The sequence below is a fragment of the Myotis myotis genome, unplaced genomic scaffold (assembly GCF_014108235.1).
Source record: "Myotis myotis isolate mMyoMyo1 unplaced genomic scaffold, mMyoMyo1.p scaffold_m19_p_5, whole genome shotgun sequence".
NCBI classification, from domain to species: domain Eukaryota; kingdom Metazoa; phylum Chordata; class Mammalia; order Chiroptera; family Vespertilionidae; genus Myotis; species Myotis myotis.
In genome coordinates, this window is record NW_023416357.1 from 9173523 (window position 1) to 9195247 (window position 21725).

Sequence of the window (21725 nt, forward strand, 5' to 3'; positions counted from 1 at the left end):
GGTCTCATTAGTTTTCTTGTAGATCTCATTAAGTTTATCGGCGGCTTCTAAACAGTTCTTGAGAGACCTTAAAAGTGTGGTTCTGAACTCTATATCTTCCATTGACAATTTTGTCCTGTTTCTTTGTCTCCGCATTTTGTTATGCTTCCTTGGTGCACCCCCTAGTGGTCTTTGTTCGCAGTCTTATAGTTAAACCTTGATTGTTGTAGCTAATACCAGGGAGGGTTTGACCTCCAGGCCAAGTGGCTATGAGAATCAGCTGTGTCAGCAGTGAGAGAACTTCTGTCCTCTAGGGAGGTGCTAATCTGGCGTTTGCCTGAGGCTATCCGGCAAATGCCTGTGTGCAGGGCTTGGGCGGGGCGGGTCGCACAGGATCAACAGGGTGGGCCGGAGAGAGCAGTTATGGCAGCTCTCAGTCCTGTCCTCAGGGGCTCTGCCTCTCAGTCCCAGCACCCGCTGCAAAGCTCGGAGAGAAAGCTGCACTCGCTCTGACCGAAGCCAGACAGTCCCGCTTCTCCCGTTTGAGTCTGGGTCCCTAAAGACTCGCCCGTATCTGGAGCTCAGAGTCTGCGACTCCCTCCCGATTGAAAATGCCAACTGCACCCTCCGCCGCCAGCCCGCTCCGCGCACTCCGCACCTCAGAATTTGACTTCAGCACTGCGCCTCCTCTGAGTGTCCGTATGCGTTTCTCTTTCCTCCTAGTTGTAGGACTTCCACTCAGCCAGCGTTCCTGTGGTTCTGGGTGATGTCTGTTCTGTTTTTTAGTTTCACTTTTGAAGTAGTTGTTCAAGGCAGCAAACTCCAGCGTTAACCTATGCCGCCATCTTGGTTCTCCGATCCTTTTCTTCAACATTTTAAAGACCTATCAGTATTTTACAACCAGATATATTAATCACATCTTAGAGAATCATGATGGAAAATAGTATACTCTCTCCATTTTAAAGATGGAGAATCTGAAAATAAGCTTAAGAAACTCAAGACCACAGCCCGTGAGGAAAGGGAGAAGGTTAGTGCAAACAAACCTATCCATTGGAAAAATCTCTCTTTTATTTCCATTGGAATAATTTTCAAAGCTGTGCTTACAATGCCGAAATTTCAAGAGAAAGAAAACCTCTATCCACCTTACTATCCACCTAGAAATGGTCTTAACACATCATCTCTGGGCCCAGGTATAAGCAGTTTTGCTCACATTCTGCCTAACTCCTACAGGAGACCACATTCTCCTAGGACTCGGGAATTAGAAAAGTTGTTTGAGTTCACACTCTGGTTTTAAGGGACAAACACCCAGCTCAGGGAAATGGGCTCACATACAAAGGGAAGCTGGTCTTAGGCACATCCAGAGCCAGGAACCCAAACACTATCAGGAAACTCCCTCCCTACTGCTCCAAATACATTGCTCTTTGTACTCAGCTTCCTTCTCTCCAGCTGGAGCTCAGCTGGTGGGGTGTGTGTTGGGATTGGGAGTGCAGAAGGGAGAAGGGTGTTGGCATCAGACTCACATTCTCATGGCTTAGTGACTAGAAAGGAATAAGAAAATTGGCTTCTCTTTCATTTTGTTTTTAAACATGGGAGAAACAACCTGACTGGTACATCCTGGGTCATATACCCCTGGGTATAACCACTGTGTACAGAAGACAGGTACCCAAAATGACATGTCCCGGGCAAACACCCAGTTCTTGGCTAGGGGAGAGCCTCTTATCAGAGGAGAACACAGATGCTCGGCAGACTAGCACTGAAGCCAGTGCAAAATGCAAGCAAATTCAACACACCACTAGAAAACTAACCAATGTATGTGTATCCTAATGAAATGTCAAATAAAAGCAAATATATATATATTAACATATGAAGCTGGGGATAGCCAATTTTTATAGACAAATGATTGGCTCTGATAAGGAACAAAGTGCAAAATTCATTTAGGTAAACATTTCATTGTTCTTTCATAAGAGACAATATATTTTTTTTTAAAGAAAAGCAACAACTTGATTAGAAAAGTGTGCTGACTTTTGTTGGTGATTCTACCAATTCTGTTGTATAGTTCCCATGTGTAATCACACCATTCCCAAATGAGAAAAAAGGACAATCACACCAATATATATAAATTTGAAATATTTATTGTATTTCTTATTGCATTTCTTAATATCCATAGCACTCTTTAATCAAGAATATAAAGTCATCTGCTTAGGTTTCGCCATTTAAAGTTGAGAACATTCTTAGAAACACATTGTCTTAAAGTAACAGACTGGAATGATAAGCAAATAAGCTTGCAAATAAAGCAATCATCAATACCACGCATTTTTCCTAATCATAACTCTAACGTAGATATATATTATTCTCTAGGCCTCACAAATTCTAAAGAATCCATTTTACCAGTATTGGGAGAGTATGCTTTCAACCATGAAGCTGGTAGAAAAGACTATTTTATATATGGAGTGTGCTTCTTAAAAAAAAGCCTTTCTCCTCCCTCTAATACCATGCATGACACACAATAGCTGTATATGAAGAGAAAGTGACTTTCAATGACAACCATCACCCAAAAAACATGAATAAATCCCTATGTCTGGAGCCAGAGGAATAACACAGCATCCTCTGCTATGCCTGCCTCTGTCTGGCGAACAGCAGTCTGGCCTGTCGTTAGGGTGCCCAGACTTCTCACCCCATATATTGCTGGGTTACCCCTGCAGCAACTGTTTGGTACTGAGGATACCTCTAAGAAGTTATTCCTTACAAAACCTAATCCACTATGTTTATTTTTTAACAATAGAAATTCAATCACCACTCTTCAAATCCTAGATTTGCTCATCCTTACTTCCCCTACTTGCATAGAGTTGAATTAAAAGTACTTTGTTCAAGGAAGTAGTCTGGTCAGAAGAAAACATTCTTCTGTAGGAAAAGGCACTCAAATTTAGAAACTTTTCTGACCAGAAATAAGAGAGCCTGAAAAAAATTAAAAACAAACAAAAAACAAAAAACACACCTGTGTGTTCACTGTGACAATGGATTCATGATAAATTATCCCACAGCCCTTCTTGGCTGAAGAGCAGGTATTGTTCAAGTTGCCCACTGGTCCTCAATAACATAGAGAAAGACTCTTAAGGACCTTCTGGATACATACGAATACTGCACTGCTTCACAATGAGGAAACTGACTAGATGACTAAGGCACTGGCAAAGCACAGATGGTTCGTTGGTTGGTTGGTTGGTTGGTTGGTTGATTGGTTGGTTGGTTGGTTGGTTGGTCAAGGCAACTTAGGTAGGATGTCAGCACCAACAGGCCCTGCACCGAGTCTCCCTCCTGCACAGTTACTCCTCCCACACAGACATGCCCCTGCCTCCCTTCTTAGGCATCTATTTGGTTACAGAAAGTGTGGGAGGAAGAGAGGTGCTCTAGGAAAACAAGATGGAATCACACAATCAGAGGCTCCCCGCAAAAAGTCAGAGAATGCTGAAGGAAAATCAATCGTTAAGACAGCATTCCTCCCAATCAAAATTCACTTGCGTGTTCTCGTCAGGACCCAGTGCAATGCTGCCTTGGTTACCCTGGGGGAGGGGTCACTTTCCTCCCTCACTCTTTTTCTTCACAATTTCTTTAGGAGGGAGAGTACATCAATGAAACTCTCCCTACAGGCCCATCTTGATGCAAACTGCATGCGATTCAGTGTACGTACCACAGAAGATGGAGAAAAATTCAATGAGAGCACCAGTTGTAAAGACATCCTTCTAAGCACTTATAAAACAAAAACTATAATCATATATGTATTTTTTCTTTTTGTTCATCAAAATGTCATAGCACGCTTGAGAACAGGCTGTATAAAGCATAAAATGCTAGAAAGACCTAGTCAAAAGCTGCTTGTTCAGTATACAGTTATGATTACTGAAACTCTACGTGGTTAAAACGAAAAACACACAGCCTGTGATAAATGTTTATTCCACGTTTCAAATTGTGATCTGCTGCATTGGCATGAGTTTTGGTGAAACCTGGTAAAAGAAAGAGAGAAAAAAATAACCAAATTATGAAAAGCCTCACAGTATACACATCTTTCCTTTCAGTTTCCAAACGTGAAGGATATCAACACAGAACATCGCCTCTCCAGGAACAGCACCTGGAATTTCCTCATTTTTCCACCCTGAGCCGAGACAGAGAACTCCTTTTCTGCTCCCATGTTGTGTATAGTGGTTCTTAACGTTCTTCCACAATAGCTCCTAAATTAAGGACCATTAAGATCAAAACAAGGGGATGGAGGAGCAGAGGGAGACAATTAAAGGGTCCAGATAACCAAGCTCTGTATGGAATGAATCACTGAGCTCTGAGCTTACTGTCTCTGAGACCTCACTCAAAACTGACATTGAGGCACACGTCTCAAAATCCTCAGAACAGGTCCCGTCAATCCACAGATTTGTTCAGAGATACTTAATGTAGTCTTTGATTAACTGGATACACGCAGGGTTGGGGCAAAAGTAGGCTTACAATCGTTCGTATGGAAAATACTACAATTAATAAATAATAATGTAAGAATAAACTGTGTTTTGTGTACTCACAACTGTAAATCCACTTTGGCCCCACCTTGTATTAATGAAGAGATGTATAGTCAATGAAAAAGTTTTATCAGAATGTTCATAATCAGAATGGAAATGACATAAAAGCAGTAAAAAGATTCCAAGTTATTACAAAAAAAAAAGGTAATAGCATTAAAAATATCAAATGTTGACTGTATTTATGTTCGACGTATGGAACAGCAAATGCATTCCTAGGAGTCTTGAAGCAGAGAAACATAAGCACAGGTCTACATTTAATGATGGAAGAAGAAACCTCAATGTCTGTGGTCTGGCTTCATTTTCACAGATCTTTCCAGAAGCAATGCCAGGTACAGATTTCTTCATTCAATCTGGCAAATACCCACCAAGTCCTAGTAAACAACAGTCCTCATGGACTACACAGTAGAAAATATTAAAATGTAGGTGATTTTTTTGAGCCCCTCAAGGATGTGGAGATCGAAGTGGGCCTACCTAGTGTGGACCTTGAGAAAAAAGATGCCTCCTAAGAAGGGCTCCTGTTGGCTAACTGGGCTCAAAGACAAAAACAAAAAAACCAGAGCCTAGCAGCCATTTCTACACAGGGGACTATTAGAGAGAAACCCGCACGAAACTGCCACCTCTGCACTGAATTGTCTGCCCGCACAGTGCTTCTGCCATCTGAGCCAGCTCTTGTAAAGAAAGGAGTTCATGAACTCCCATTGTTTTTTACTCAAGAAAAAACGATCTTAAATATAATAATTTTTTTTAATATACTTTTATTGATTTCAGAGAGGACGGGAGAAGGGAGAGAGATAGAAATATCAATGATGCGAGGGAATCATTGATCGGCTGCCTCCTGCACGCGGGCCCCCACTGGGGATCGAGCCCACAACCTGGGCATGTGCCCTTGACTGAAACTGAACCTGGGACCCTTCAGTCCACAGGCCGATGCTCTATCCACTGAGCAAAACCAGCTAGGGTTTAAATATAATAATATTACATGCAATAAACATTAATATTTCAAGAAAAAAAGGATTTTAAATATAAAAATATCAAAACTATACTAACATACTATGATATCACAAAAGTTGTAAAAACTATTAAAAATCTGCAAATAACAGGATTACTTCTATTATATTCTAAAATGTTTTTCCACCCTCTGGCTCTATTTTTGTTCATCAGTTTATGTTGTTCATTATATTCCAAAAAATGAGTGAGATCATGTGATATTTTTCTTTCTCTGACTGGCTTATTTCACTTAGCATGATGCTCTCCAGGTCCATCTATGTTGTTGCAAATGGTAAGAGTTCCTTCCTTTTTACAGCAGCATAGTATTCCATTGTGTAAATGTACCACACTTTTCTAATCCACTCATCTGCTGGTGGGCACTTAGGCTGTTTCCAAACCTTACCTATTGTACCAGTGCTGCTATGAACATAGGGGTGCATATATCCTTTCTGATTGGTGTTTCTGATTTCTTGGGATATATTCCTAGAAGTGGAATTACTGGGTCAAATGGGAGTTCCATTTTTAATTTTTTGAAGAAACTCCATACTATTATCCACAGTGGTTGCACCAGTCTGCATTCCTACCAGCAATGCAAGAGGGTTCCTTTTTCTCTGCAGCCTTGCCAGCACTTGTAGTTTGTTAATTTGTTGATGATAGCCATTGTGACAGGTGTGAGATGGTACCGCATTGTCGTTTTGATTTGCATCTCTCGGATGCTTAGTGACTTTGAGCATGTTTTCATATGTCTCTTGGCCTTCTTTATGTCCTCTTTCAAAGACTCCTATTTTAACCAACAGGACTGAGGCTTTCCCCATCCAATCAGAGCTGCACAGCTCTGACCAACCAGAGTGGCTCTATTCTGACTAATCAGGACAGTGCCTTTTGGACCAATCAAACTGCAAGGATTTGGAGTCCTCATTTGCTTGAGGACTGCTCCATTCTGGCTCTGGGAGTACATTTTCCCTTTCTTAAGGCTGTGTATCCCTTAGCTGAGCTGAAACACGAAAGATGTTTCAGCAGAGCAGAGTAGAACAGACCAGTGCTGGCCAGAGCAGATTAGCACAGACTGGAGCAGACCAAAGAACAGCAGAGCAGCACAGCACAAAGCAGACCATAAAGCAGTAGAGCAAGATTGTCTAGCTGGAGAGAGGCCTGGCCCCAGGGCCACCTGGCTTTAGGGCTGCCTCAGGTCCTGCTGTTTCACAATTGAGCTATTTTGCACTGAATAAAGTTTCCTTCTTCACAGCACTCCAAATTAGGGATTCCTGCTGGCCTTGAATTGGGGCCAATGAAAGCATTTTGCCTTCCAGAATAAATAGTTAGTTTTTTTGTTAAATTTAGGAAAGAAGAAGTGAAGGAATGAGTGAATGGACTAGGTAAGCTTTAAAGAACTGGAAGAAAGGTTTCTAACAGAGGTTAAGTCAGTATTAAAAATAGGAGTAGACAATTATTTGGATTTGATGAGGTTAAATATTTTTAGTTCATTTATACATTATTTCTGTATTAGCGTGCCACAATGTCAAGAGTTAATATCCCTTTTCTATTTTTCTACTAAAAGAATGACATGGCCAGAATAAAAAGGATCAGTGTGTCTTGGTATAGAGAGCTTAGAATAAAGGAGAGCTCATTCAGACTTGCCAGTTCTAAGAACAGATGTATAATAATAGACAAAATAGGAGACATCTAACAAGTAGATACAAGTCACAGCTCATATTTGCACGGAACTTCGACTCTCCAGAAAAGAATAAAAGACATAAGGACTCTGAGTATTTAGAAAGTGTCTCTCACAAACAATCCTTTAAAACAATAGCAACAAAGCATTTGTGGAAATAATTTAATGAAATAAAAATTTTGCCTTTTTTTGAAAGAGAGTCTTTATAGAAGTTCCTCTAAAAGCACACAACGCCTTAATTTCTTAAACATCTCATCCTTTTTCTTGTCATGTTGGCCCTATTTTGAGCTCTTAATTTCATTTATATGCTCAATGTGGAAACTGACTTTTATCAGAAGATGAAGCTTTATACACACTGACGTAGCCTCTGTGGGGTGTTCTTTTTTTTTAATGAAAACATCTACTAAACAACCATTTTTTATTCTGTTCTCTCACAGTCTCATCAGCATTGAAAGCCCATGCAAGCTGAAGCAGATTGTCCTGCCACGGTGATCTACGGACTAAGCATAAGACTACATGATTTCAGTGCAGAAGATAAGCCAATGATTTGTCTTCCCAGTCCACTGAAATCCCAAGAGCATACTGTTTAATGCTGGTATAAGGCCAGTTCATAATAGATATTAAGAGCATAAATTTATTCAACGGGGCAAAGATTGTCTGCAGCTGGCTTCTTTCAGATCCCACTGCAAACATATAAATAAGTAGGATCCTCATGTAATGTTATGTCACGGGTGGTTTCGGTGTATTTCTGCCTGGAGAATAAAACCAAGACCCTTGGCAGTCGGAACTGCGCCGATTTGTTCTGTCTCATTCACATGCCATGGCCTTCTGCAGGGACTATGTACTGCTTTGCTCTCGGCCACGTGGAACGCAGCTCAGAAGTAAAGGCTCGCCTCTGTGAAGACAGCCTGCGGTTTTCCAAGGCTGCCTGTAGCTGGGCGCTGACATCTCCCCCACCTCTAGAGTTCCTATCTGAAAAGCCTGCTGTGGCCCGGGAGGTGTGGCTCAGTGGTTGAGCATCGACCTAAGAACCAGGAGATCACAGTTCCCTTCTGGTCAGGGCACATGCCCAGGTTTCGGGCTCTATCCCCAGTGTGGGACAGGCAGGAGGCAGTCGATCAATGATTCATTGATGTTTCCATCTCTCTCCCACTTCCTCTCCCTCTCCCTTCCTTTCTGAAATCATAATATATCTAAAATGCCTGTGTGGCTGTCCACCTCAGCCACACCCTCCATCCCAGCCTTTATCATAACAGTGGCCTTTTCACCTCTCCCTGCCCGGCTCCTTTATCTCTCTCTCTCTCAAAAGATTCAGAGCTCAATCCCCAAGAAACACAGAGGGAAGTCCCTTTCTTTATAACAACTGCATTTTGAAGGAGAGGGATCATATGGAACAAGGTCTCTGTCCATTATAAATTGGCTTCTCTTGCTGTGAACACTCCTGACCAGAATTCTGTTTGGAGTGTGATGAAAGTTCCAGAAATAGAGCCAATTATTTGCATTTCTATGACAAACTTTCCACAGCCTCCTTTAGAGTTCCAGACATATATGACCCTTAAGAAGCTTTCCTATCAATTGAAAAGCAAATTCCTCCTTTCAGCTGACAATATCATGAATATAACTCATCATACATTTTTTTGGTCTTTAACAAATTTTTTATGAAAGCTGTTTCAGGTAACACAGATAGGATGCGATTTTCTTCCACAGTTTCTGTGCTGCTAACTGTACTGTGGTATACAGCAAAGCCTTAGTAATACTTTTTTTAAAATTGGTAAATGTTTCATTATAATGATTATTTTTTAATACCTGGAAACTACAATTTTGTCATGTCCTGTTATCTGATGCTGTCATACACTATCTTTTTCTTTGAAATTCTCAGTATTTTCTCAATCAGCCTATATCCACATTCTGTATATTTGGCCATTCACTTGCCCATATTCTTAGATATAAGGGACATTTTAGCAACACATCCTCATAATTACTTTGACCTTGGTTTTTCCTTTTTTTCCTTTATTATGCAGCAACTTGGCTATTCTCTTCTAGAATATTCACTTTCAGTTATACAGTGAAGGCTGAGTGGGCTTTTTCTCAAGCAGAAACCTTGATTAACATGCATAGTCCCGTGTGGACCAAAATGCTACCTATACCATCATAATCACATGGATAGCTTGTGAATTATAACACAGAATTATCAAATAAAGTAATACTATGCTCAGAGTCCTTTTATTATTAAAAGCATCTCACTGATAACCCAGCTACTGAGCAGAATGTTTTATCAATCAGAGCGTTCCGGTCCCTAGACAAACAATCCACTACCTGTGATTTCATCTGCCAGTGTCTAAAGCCATGCCATTGACCATCAGATCCTCAAAAGCTAGTTCTTTTGTCAGGTGGTTCAGCTATGCTACACCTTTTCATTTTCAGGACAAAACTGACACACAAATTAACATTTCATCTCAATGGCCTAATTTGGAGGACACAAGATGACATGCCAATGTCAAAAGAGAAGGAGGGGTGATGCTGTAATAAAAGAGGAACCCCTGATATATTTTTCAATGTATAAAGACATGGAAACTGGCACTTAAAAAAAAAACAACAACAACAGTAAAAATCCATCTTTTTTCATTCCTGATTTATGGACAGGACTTAAAAATAGGCTCTTCCAATGAGGCTCTTCCCTCGTATACTCTCTTTGGCAGCAGAGAACTGAACACTGTATGTATCTCAAATATGCTACCTACTGAACAGGGGCTGACTCATCCACACAGTGGGAAAAAATGAAGAAAAGTTCATTAAGTAAGAATGGTTTGCTTTTATCACTAGATTAAGGCATTCTAAATAGTTAAAGTATAGGCAAATCCCATTTTTACCCCCTGAGGTTATTGAAAAGGTAATTAAACATGTGCCTTTTGTGTAAGGCATTGCTGGCAGACTTCTTTTCTCCCAAGAGAAATTTGGAAAAGGTTAATAGACAAAGACCTTCATACAGTAGCAGAAGCAGGTAAATGTGGATAATTAACTATGCAGCAAAATTGCTTTTATGGAAATCAGTTATGCATGGATAGGTACCGGCCAGGCATGTAGCACCCAGGGAAGAAATGTATGAGCTCTCTGCATGACTTATCAAATATGTTTTGTTAAACTACTTTCTCCAGGATCTGTAGCTGTGACGTTTCCCCTCATTATAAATATATTTCATTTTAAATAGTAGATCTGTTCTTAAAAAGGTATGTAAGCAGCAAATTTGTTTCCTTCATTTTCTTCAGAGCCATCCATCCCCTCAACTCCCATTAGGTAGGTGATTGATAAATAAGCACTTATACTAAAGGGCAATTATTTACATTGCAGTGTTATTCTCTTTGTTTCAAAAAGGGATTTGGAGATTTCTTAAATGGATACTCCCCGAAGAACTTATCTACTTTGTAGGTCAGAATTTTAGGTACTAAACTTGTCTTCAGATATAGGATCTGCCTATTTTGTGACTATAATCTGGCAGTGTCAGAAGCCCAACATTCTAATAACTTCAACAGATGGAATAATCAGGCATAGAAGCTACTCAAAGAGAAATTCATAAGCCACGGATGGGCTTAAAAATAAGGAAGTACCAATTCTCTGTGTGCAGCTCACATTTTTCAGTCAATCAAGTTCAGCCACGGCTGATGTGTAACCCAAGAAGGGAGAATTGCAGGGGACTTTACAGAGTGTAGCTTAGAGTTCAAGCTTGCTAGACCTTCTTTTTCCAGCAGCTCCATGTGGTCCTTCCCCTTCCTGCTTCAGACTCCAAACTCTGGCAGATGAGTCACAGCCTATTCCTGCTCCAACCTGCTCTCATCTGGAGGCCCCCTTCCCTCCACTCCTGTTCTCTGCAAAGGTCAACTCCAAAAATGATCACAAATGAATGGTTCATGTCCTGTAAACACCCATTCATCAAGCTGGTGACATGGGGTAAGTGGCTGGATTGTTCACAGAAACACTTACTGCGAAGTCACACCCGGTGCTCTTTTTGATGTCGTCCACTGTCAGGCCTTCCCAGAGTTCAATCAGAGTCAGCCCCTTCTTGCTGTCCACATCAAACACAGCCTGTTGGGGCCAAGAACATGACAATGACGATGGCTATTACAGTGATTATTTTATAGCACAAAACAGAAACAAGCTCTCAAGTTCTTAAAGGAGAGACAAGACCCAGGACAAAGATTCTGAAAATCAGCCATGAAAAAATGTCAAACGAATTCTTACATCTTGGGGAGAATAAATGCCAGCTCCCTAATTGGCAATTAGCTGTGGAGCACCATTGATGCCAGGAGCCAAAGGAGTGTTGACTATTGATGCCATTTGCTACTATTATAACCAGTTTTTTGTTTGGTTTGGTTTTGCTTTAAATATATTTTATTGATCAAAGAGGAAGGGAGAGGGAAAGAGAGATAGAAACATCAATAATGAGAGATAATTATTATCGGCTGCCTCCTGCATACCCCCCACTGGGGATTGAGCCTGCAACCTGGGCACATGCCCTGACCTGGAATTGAACCATGACCTCCTGGCTCATTGATAAATGCTCAACCACTGAACCACGCCAGGCAGGCATAACCCGTTTTTTTTTGTTGTTGTTTTGCATGTGTGTGTTTTTATAATTACTTTACTTTGTTTAGGTCTAACAGTTCTGGTCAAATTTTCAATTAAATGATTAATAATGATTTGAAGGAAGAAAGGAATGGGGCAAAGTAGGGAGGGAGGAGATATTTGGAAGGTGAAAGCACAGGAATGAGAGGGAAAAGCTGATGGATGTTCCTGGGTAAAGAGTTATAGGAAACAAAAGAAGGTGCTTGGAAATGGCTCAGAGTAAGCAAAGCAAGAACTGTCCTGGCCCTGAAAGACCTCCACCCCCAGGTAAATACTAAACCTTTCCCTGTAAGTCCTAGTAAAAGCACACAGGTCCAAGAGGATAGACAGCATAGCATGGGAATCTCCATCTAGAATGCAAATCACATGAAGATGCTTATGTTCAGAACAAGAGAAGGCCAAGCTCACTCTAAACATTCCATTACAACACCCTGGTTGGTAACACAAGGTGAGGGTAGTGCCCGATGGTAAAGCTTGACCTCTGCAGGTAGGCTCAACCTGTTGTATTTGATTTCGAACACATGCTGTCACACTCAGTTATGACAACTGGAGTAGAAGAGGCCCACAAAGTCACTTACTATAACTTCCCACCAAGAATTCTTCAAAGTGTTCTTCTGAAATGGGTGCCAGGGCTCTGCTTAGGAACTTCCAGTGGCAGGAGGCTCACCTGCTCAGGCAGATGCCAATGGATGGGAAGCTCTGGGTAGAAGTCACCTGCTCAGGCAGATAGATGTCTATGGATGGGAAGCTCTGAGTGGAAGTCACCTGCTCAAGGCAGATAGATGTCTATGGATGAGAAGCTCTGAGTGGGAGAGCCAAGCTGCTTCCCTGCGACTCCAGCATGCCGGGTCTCCAAGCTGGCCTCCCTCCAGCAGGCATTTCCTCTTGTGGTTTTCATAGTTAGCTTCCTCTTCCTCAGACTTATGCATTAGGCTGCGCAGATCATTCCTCTTCTGTAAACTGACCTTAAGTTCAACTATTATTTGAGGGTTCGGATCTTTCCTTTCAGCTGGCTTGGAAGTAAACTCTACGCTGTCGCTTTGGAACATGCTCCTGGTTAGGAGGCTAATCTGAACACACAGGGTGTGGAAGGAAGAACCTTGGCTTAGAACTTTGCAATCTTTGGTGATGCTACCTTCACAGCTGAAGATGGATATCAAAAACCCTGCTTCCCAGGGTCAGTCAAAGATACTAACCCTGTCACACAGGTCAAAGATACTAACCCTGTCACACAGGTCAAAGATCCTAACCCTGTCACACAGGTCAAAGATACTAACCCTGTCACACAGGTCAAAGATACTAACCCTGTCACACAGGTCAAAGATCCTAACCCTGTCACACAGGTCAAAGATACTAACCCTGTCACACAGGTCAAAGATACTAACCCTGTCACACAGGTCAAAGATACTAACCCTGTCACACAGGTCAAAGATACTAACCCTGTCACACAGGTCAAAGATACTAACCCTGTCACACAGGTCAAAGATACTAACCCTGTCACACAGGTCAAAGATACTAACCCTGTCACACAGGTCAAAGATCCTAACCCTGTCACACAGGTCAAAGATACTAACCCTGTCACACAGGTCAAAGATACTAACCCTGTCACACAGGTCAAAGATCCTAACAAATCACACCCTGCACTCCGGGCACCCTGCCTGGACACAGCAGGACATCACAGGGGCTGCTACAGGAATGGCCTTTCTCCTTAACAGCTCACCTTACTGTCACCTGTGTGTGACCTCAAATCAAAACCCCCACACACTTATCTGTCTCCAGTTAATCGACATTTCTCCCCAGGAGCACACCATCAAGGCAACCAGTGATACAGTCTCTATTTGTGTGATGACTTCACAGATAACCTAGTTGATTTTGCTGGAAAAGGTAGTTTAAATTAAGAGGAAATATTTCAGCAGACTTGCTCTTTGTTTACTCATTTTTATGTTTCTAAAAAAAAATATTCGTTTTGAGAAGGAGAAAATGCTCATTTAGGAATGTCTGCATGCTGCAATAGTTTATTTAACTCCAAATTGAGAATTAAAATATTGTAATGGATTTTTCCTTTGCAGAAACTGAGTCTGGAGTGCTGTTCGCATGGATTTCCTTTTACCTGTATTCCGAACAACGGTCAATTTATCCACATGGAAGAAATCAGAGAAACAAAGCCTCTGGATGGCGTTGTTATTGAGAACAGTCAGGGAAGAGATGAAGAGAAGATAACTGTGGCGTCATGACCAGGCAGATAAACATTATGGTAAAGTGAATTACTGCTTTTAAAAAACTTTTATTAAAGCTTTCATCAAACCCCAATTAGCTCTTGGGTTCATATATTGAAAAACCAAGTATCTGTTATTAAAAAGCAGAAAATTTACTTTGGAAAGATTTAGGAAGATTCCCATGTAGTGGTATAAAGTGCAAACAAAACAATATATTTGATAAAAATAAGAGGCTAAAACCTAAGAGCTATACAATAAATTGTTCAAGTACCAAGGATGATACTGAAACTGCTTTATTCATGTGGCATATGAGCAAATTAATTATTTTATCACCAGCATAAAAGGCTCCATATGGATAAGGCAGTAAATCACAATCTGGGTGCTGGGAGAAAGGCACCTTTCATAATCTCCTTCTAGAAACAGGAAACTTGGAAATCAGGGTCATAACATTGCCATGGCCTCTTTCAAATGGCAAATGAATGGAATTTTCCATAAGAGCTGAAAACGGAATTCTAGTCCCAAGTCTGCTCCGCAGGGCTGTACACATTTATCGTCCTCAATGGCATTGTATTCTCATACTTACTCATTCAACAGACATTTACTGGGTGACTACTGTATAGAACACTGGGGTAAACATGTACCACTCTTCCTTGAGGTACCAAACATTCCATACATGGCTGCCTGTCACTCAACTCATTTCTGCTACACACTGTCACCTACAGTTAAGGCTCCAATGATCCCCGCATGCTAATGACTTCCACAAACCTGTTCAGATCGTGATTTCTCCTCTGCGCTCTAGATCCACATCTACAATCGTTGGTTAGAAATACCTGACTGGATGCTAATTATTCAAGAATATTGACTTGAGAATGTCCAACCCGAGCCTATTCTTTTCCTGCCTCCCATTGATCCGCCCCTTCTCCCCCTACACTAAGCGTCACTAAGCGTACAACAGGCCGACCACCCCCTCCAGCCAGAAAATGTAGAAATCTCCTCTGCTTTAGTGTCCATGTCCACATCATCGAGTTAGGCTGAGATCATCATAAATCTCTCAGATCTGCTCCTGTCCTGTGGTTTAGGATTTTCATTTCTGGCCCAGAGCAGTGGAGGGGACTTGTCACTGGCCTCTGTCTCATCTCTTCTCTGCTTACTCTACTCAAAGCTACAGCGCTCTTTCTAAAATGCAAACCTGATCAACTGTGTCCCCAGCCACTAAAAATCGCCGGAAGGCTCCCAACTGCCTTCCAGATAAAACCCAAATTTCCTAGCAAGGCATTCACATTCCTTCATAATGTGGCCCCTCACTGTCTTTTCAACATTGGCCTTCAGAACCTGGCTGTTCCACGCTGTTCCACACTGTTCCACCTGCGGGTCCTCGCCTAGGCTGTGTTTTCTTAGCACCTCCCAGGCTCTGCCCACTTTCTTCCCTTTGCCTAGAGGAGCTTCTTTGGTCTTATTCTCACTTATAAAACTCCTAGTTATCTTTCAAGACTCACCACTCAATCGATCAGTTTTCTTGGCAAGGAAAGTATAATACATTGAGGCAACAGGCATTCACTGTGTCCCGCAAGCACCGTACTAAGTGCGGAATAAACAGTGCTGAGTGAGATGGCAGAGCTTCGAGGTCATGTGAATACAGCGGGCAGTGCTAAGTCAAAGTACTGATTCGGAGGAGCTCCGGGAAGGCTTGGGGAGGGACAGAGAAGACTTGCCAGAGAAAGAGAGAAAGAGCTGAGACATAGAGATGAGCAGCAACGAGCCAGCGGGATGGGGTGGAGAGAGCATCCCAAGGACAGAGTCAGGTGTGCAAAGCACCAGAAGAACACGGTGGGGGGATGTACACAGTTGGAAGCATTTAGTGTGGCTGAAGTGGGGACATGTTAAGGCAGAAAGTGGGAAACTGAAACTGGAGGAGAAAAGGTACAAACTGTAAAATGCCTTGCAAAACATGTTAAAGCGTACTTTTACCACCTAGAAGCTTTCGCTGACACCCTCCCTGGCTGTCAGGCAGCCTTCCGGGATGTTCCCTCCTCAGCATCTGGCATGCGCCTCTCACAGGGTTCCAGGTTTACATTCTACCTGCTGCTACTGCAGAGGCCACGCTCTGCTTTCTGAGGCTAATGCTGGGGACAGTCTGGTTCAGAGAAGGTGGCTTCATCAAGACACGGAATTGAGAAGATGACACCCTCCTCGCTCACTTATGAGAATGATGTCTTTCCCACACCCTCAGTTCAACTCTGGGTCAGAAAGAGGAGGGCAGACAACTGCCCAGGAGGCTGCCCTCTGATGGGAACAGCTTCTAGCGGCACCACCAGCCAATGCTCCATCTAAGAGGAAATCAATGTAGGAGGCACTGAAACGCGGACAGTCCACTCTCTGACAGGGGCTGGGACACGAGGGAACCACAGACAAGATTCCTGGGTTTACGGTGGGGCCTGTACTGCGATGGGCATCCAAATGACTAAAACCTATTTTTTTCTGAGCTTCCTAGAATAAAACCCAACAATTTGCACATGTGGTTTGGGAAAGCATAGAGGAAAGGTAGAAAGGATAGTCTTAACTTTGTATATATCATCCATCTTAGCAGTCCAAGCATAATGAGCAATAAAACTTTTCTTGGACTACATCACAGTCAAACTTACAAAGGGCAGCAGTTCAATTCTGTGTGCCTATGTTCATTTCCAGAGAGTTGCACATTAAGAATTCTACATTTTGAAACATTAACCTGATAAATTTCTCTATTTAGTCTACCCACGGGCTATACTATTAAACTAATCCTATAACTACCGATGTAAAACACTTTCAGAGCGTAACAAAAAAACTCTAAAAATGCTTATTTAAAAAAAGGTGGAGGCAGACATTAGAGCAGCGGTTCTCAACCTGTGGGTCGCAACCCCTTTGGGGATCGAACGACCCTTTCACAGGGGTCGCCTAAATACATCCTGCATATCAGATATTTACATTACGATTCATAACAGTAGCAACATTACAGTTATGAAGTAGCAACGAAAATAATTTTATGGTTGGGGGTCACCACAACATGAGGAACTGTATTAAAGGGTCGTGGCATTAGGAAGGTTGAGAACCACTGCATTAGAGGGAATAAAAGGCGAAAGGAAGGCATTTACCTTTTCAGTGATGATGCGGTTGACACACTGCTTTCCAGTTAATGGCAATGTACATTTCTCCATGATTTTATGTGTATTTCCCTGTTTTCAAAAAGAAACATCAAAGAGAGAAGTTACGGACTGATGTTTATCTAGAACTGACACAACTGCAGGACAAACAGGACTGTCCCCTAAGTGCAGGCTGATTCCACATCTCTGTACGCTCAAGCTTCCACTTTCTTTTCTGTCCCTAAAATAATTCAGGGACAACACCAAATGAATAGCCAAAGGCCTAGTCGTTTCCTTGGGAAACACCCTGCATGAACTTGACTTCTCACGCCCCACTCCTTGCATTGTGGAGCAAGAAATTTCACTTCTCCTATCCTGCTTCTTTTTCTCCTCTAGGGAATGGTCTTCTTTATTGACCAAGGACAGGCAGGAAGCATACACGGAATTGCAAATGCATACTATCCCCTCTAAACATTTTTTATTCATTAAAAAATTAATGTATCAGCAGAAAACAGCAGTCCTTATCTTGTTCAGTTCTCTTAGATTTGTTCTCAATAGGAATCAATTTCAATTATTTTTAGTATTGTCTTTTATACTTCTATACATTTTCTTCTTACCTCTGTATTTTACAATATAATGTTGGCCATGAAATTTTTATGGATTAATCAATATTAGTTATTATCTACTAACATCTTATTGGGGCATATGAAGACTTAACTCTCCTACAAACCCCAAACATCCATCATCTTCATTCAGTTCCTACATAGCTATCGCAACTCGTACGTAACTTTATAGTCAGAATTTACATCACACTGATAACGACCGTGTAAAACTGCCCATTTTATGTGTATTTCCCTGTTTTCAAAAAGAAAGGCCAGGCAATGTAGTAAACCATGATTAGATTCTCTTATACAACCATTTGCTTTTCCTGAGCCTCATTTTGTTTACTGGTAAAATGTGTGAACTGGCCAAATCCACATTTTCCCCCAAAATTTCCTTTAGCCAAAGTACACTTTCTTCAAACGTAAAATAAAAGAGGGATCCAGTGTGGAAAGCAGGTTTTTTCCCATTAGCCTCCCTGCCCCCAGTTTCTAGCCTCCCTTTCCCCCCTATAGCGCCCCCCCCCCGTGGCCCCTGAGGCACATCTGTGGGGCACAGTTGTAACAACAGCTTTGACAATGATCTGCTCTTCAGATCACTTCGTTCTGATTATATCAGTTTCCTTTCTAAGTAGCAAGCATCAGGAGCCCAGACTAATCTTTCCCTTGAGGCTGAAGGCTGACCTAGAACATCTATTAAAAATGGCTGTCAACTTCAGCGGGGAAGGGGGGGAGGGGTAAGAGATCAACCAAAGGACTTGTATGCATGCATATGAGCATAACCAATGGACACAGACACTAGGGGGGTGAGGGTATGTGCTGGTGGGTGGGGGAGGCTGGGGGAGGTCAATGGGGGAAACTCCTTTTTTGGGGGACCTAAAAGCACCACACATGATGTCATCAGCATCCTGAGCCATCTCAATGTTTACCTACTTCAACATGCACCTGCTACCTGGTTTACATCTCTCTGAACACTGCTCAGACCAAGGATGTGCTGTTCAGAGGCAAGGGCTTAATTAAGATTTGACTCCTTGTGATAACCTGCCAAGGCACCAACACACCAGTAATTAACAGGTTTTAGTGTACTAAATCCAATTTGTGGCACAAAAGGTATTCAATACTTTTGAATGAATGAAGGAGATAGAAAAGGGAAGTCTATTGGGAATCTTGGATGGATTTCAAAAAATAACAACAAGCTCTATTACTTTAATTTAGTCAAAACTAGAGCTGAATACATATACAGTGGTTAGACATTATACCTTTAATAACAAGTTACATGCTTGTGGATCTTACTGTATAAGAAAATTTATAGCTGTAGAAATAAAACCTCATTTTCACTTCATTCTTAATTATCTATTTTCCTTTCCCGATTTCAATGGAAGCATGTACATGTCATAGAAGCTTAGTTAAAGAGCTGAAGTTAATGATAAATGTGTGAACTTCTACAGTTATCAGGTCTCCTTACACTTTTTAAAAATATGTTTTTATTGATTTTAGAGAGAGGGGAAGGGAGAGGGATAGATAGAAACATTGATGAGAGAAACATCGACTGGCTGTCTCCCGCATGCCCCCTACTGGGGATCGAGCCCGCAACCGGGGCATATGCTCTGTCTGGGAATCGAACCAGTGACCTCTTGGTTTATGGGTCAATGCTCAACCACTGAGCCACCCCGGCCGGGCAGGTCTCCTTACATTTAATGTAGCTGAATAAGGCCTGCCACAACGAATCCATGTCAATCTGCAAGCCTCTGAAGAATGTTCTCTGCAGGGAACTCTTAATCTATTCTCATTTTTGAGCAAAATCTACATCTAGTGTGACGAGATAGATGCAAGTGTCCAGCACTTAGCAAGTGCTCAAAGTGCAGGAAGCAGGATGGGTTGAGCTACATGCAAAATCCTAAGGTTAGTGGGGTCTTGTTCATCCTAATCATTCTGCTTCTTTCCCCACAAAGAGATGCCAGATGAGGCAGAGGAACGCATGTGAAGTGTAGCATTAAGAATGCTGAGGGCTCCTGACCTCAATGTGCCCCTATGTGCCAGCTCCCTCATAATCTCGGTGAGCGGAGTCTCCTTCCTCCACCTGCTTCTCCAGCTTTTCTCTTTCTCCCCCTTCGTCACTGACAGGCCTCATGCAAGACCCAGGAGTTCACCCTCTTGACTTTAAATAACTTGGGGCCTCAGTACCTTCTATTACTTGCTTCATGGTGATCTCAGTTTAACACTTTAGTAGAAGACAATTCTGGTTAAATGATAATAGATCCCCTTGTTATCATTGCAATAAGCTCCATGCTATCCCGATAAACTTAGTCCCGAATAACAAGCTCTTTTCACATGATGTTTGCACTTGATGACAACATTTCAATCCCCTGAGGCAGCAGAGCATTCCCAATCCGTAAGAGTCTGCTTTACATCAAACCCCATTTTATGCCCACATTTTCTGTTCGGTGCTTCCTAAATGTGGCTGCAGCATATGTCCCCTTGGAGGCACCTTCTTTGGGAATGCCCTCGTGACAAGCTGAAGGTAAATTCTGGAAGCTGGTTGTTCCTTAAGAGACCAGGTCTTGAAGCCTCTGTGCATGCTACCTGGAACACACATCATCGTGGCCCCATCACCCCACATTCAAGTGACCACACCTGCCTACCCTCAGGACTTGGCTCAGGTGTCATCTCCCTCTCCAATGCCCCTGCTCCGGTGTCCACAGACACCCCAGTGCTTCCTTCCCTCACCACACATGCTGTCACCATCAATCTCCCTTCACACCCCGACCCCCCACCCCCACCCCAACACTAGACTCCAGCTCAATGAATGCTGAGATGATTTATATCCACATCTATGCAATGAGTGGAGTGCCAGCAAGCCACAGTGATCAAAACTACTGTCTGAATATTGTCATTTTGATTTGAGGAACTCTGAGTCTGAGATGTAAACCACCATGTGACTGAGGTTTAGAGACCATTCGAGGCTACTTTCTGGTCCTGAAACACATGTCTGTACCATCCCAGCACCTCTGAGCTCACTAGGAAAAGCACAGCTAGAAGGAGTGTGTGTGTGTGTGTGTGTGTGTGTGTGTGTGTGTGTGAAGAGGGGGGGCTTATAAGACTGAGAGACAGACAAAGGCATGATCAAGGGAAGAAGCACAGACATCTCATGACTGCAAAATGACACATGCAGCTTTACACGCAAAGAAACAGTGAATGACAGTCCCTCCACCGCCTCTGCTGCTCCTCCTAAGCGTCAAGGCTGCATCCATCCCCTAAAAGTAGGGGCTACAAAGGCGGGACTTGGCAAGAGAAGACTCAGTACCCTGTCTGGTGGCACACCAAAACCTACCACAGCCTCTCTCTGGGCTGGCCAACATCCGCTGACAGCAGCCTGGATGTCACCGCCCTGGAGTCTTCCTTCTTCCTACTGGTCTCAAAGCCTAAACCAAGTGAAACAGCTCCCATACATATACAACAGATAGCAAAGATTGGGGCTGCCGTATTACCAAACACGTGACTGTCAAATCGCCGTGGTGACTGATGTGCTACATAGAGAAGTGGGATTTGCCAAATAAAGGAAATCAAGGTACACAGAACAAAAGGACAAGAGGGTGCTGTTACTCACACTGAGTTTACTCTCAGGGGGTATCTGTGGCATTTCCCCCTATTTCGTAGGGTTTCCAGCAATCCACGTGGGACTTTGCTAGAGAGACTTGGCGGGCGCTAACGTGGAGGGCGGTTGCTCTGACAAATGGTTTCTATAAGGCAGATGTAATAACCGTTTGTGGTTACAGGCACGTTCTCAAGGAGAGGACTCACCAAGTGAGACAACACACACAGCGAGCCATTTCCCTGAAAACACTCTTTAGGGCTATGAGACTTAGAATAGAAGGCCATTGTTCTTCCATATAATACAGAAACTTTTATCACGGCCTTTTGTTCTCTCTACTACTGCAGGGTACAATCTCTGGCCTAACAATGCAGAGCCCAGGGATGAACAG

The 21725-nt window shown here is 42.5% G+C and overlaps 1 protein-coding gene across 3 annotated transcripts in view; it reads right to left on the minus strand.

Moving 5' to 3' along the window:
• Positions 1-2095: 2095 nt before the first annotated feature.
• Positions 2096-21725, minus strand: part of OXCT1 (3-oxoacid CoA-transferase 1) — a 121730-nt gene continuing 102100 nt past the window's right edge. Inside the window, exons 15-17 of one of the 3 annotated variants that reach the window (XM_036308365.1) lie at positions 17156-17236; positions 11170-11271; positions 2096-3974 (exon numbers count right to left, since the gene is read on the minus strand). In XM_036308365.1, coding sequence (XP_036164258.1) covers positions 3933-3974; positions 11170-11271; positions 17156-17236 — 225 coding nt within the window. In that variant the 3' untranslated portion in view covers positions 2096-3932. Of the gene's footprint in view, positions 3975-11169; positions 11272-17155; positions 17237-17935; positions 17999-21725 lie in introns of those variants that run through there. The other 2 variants (XM_036308366.1, XM_036308367.1) reach the window with 2 other exon arrangements.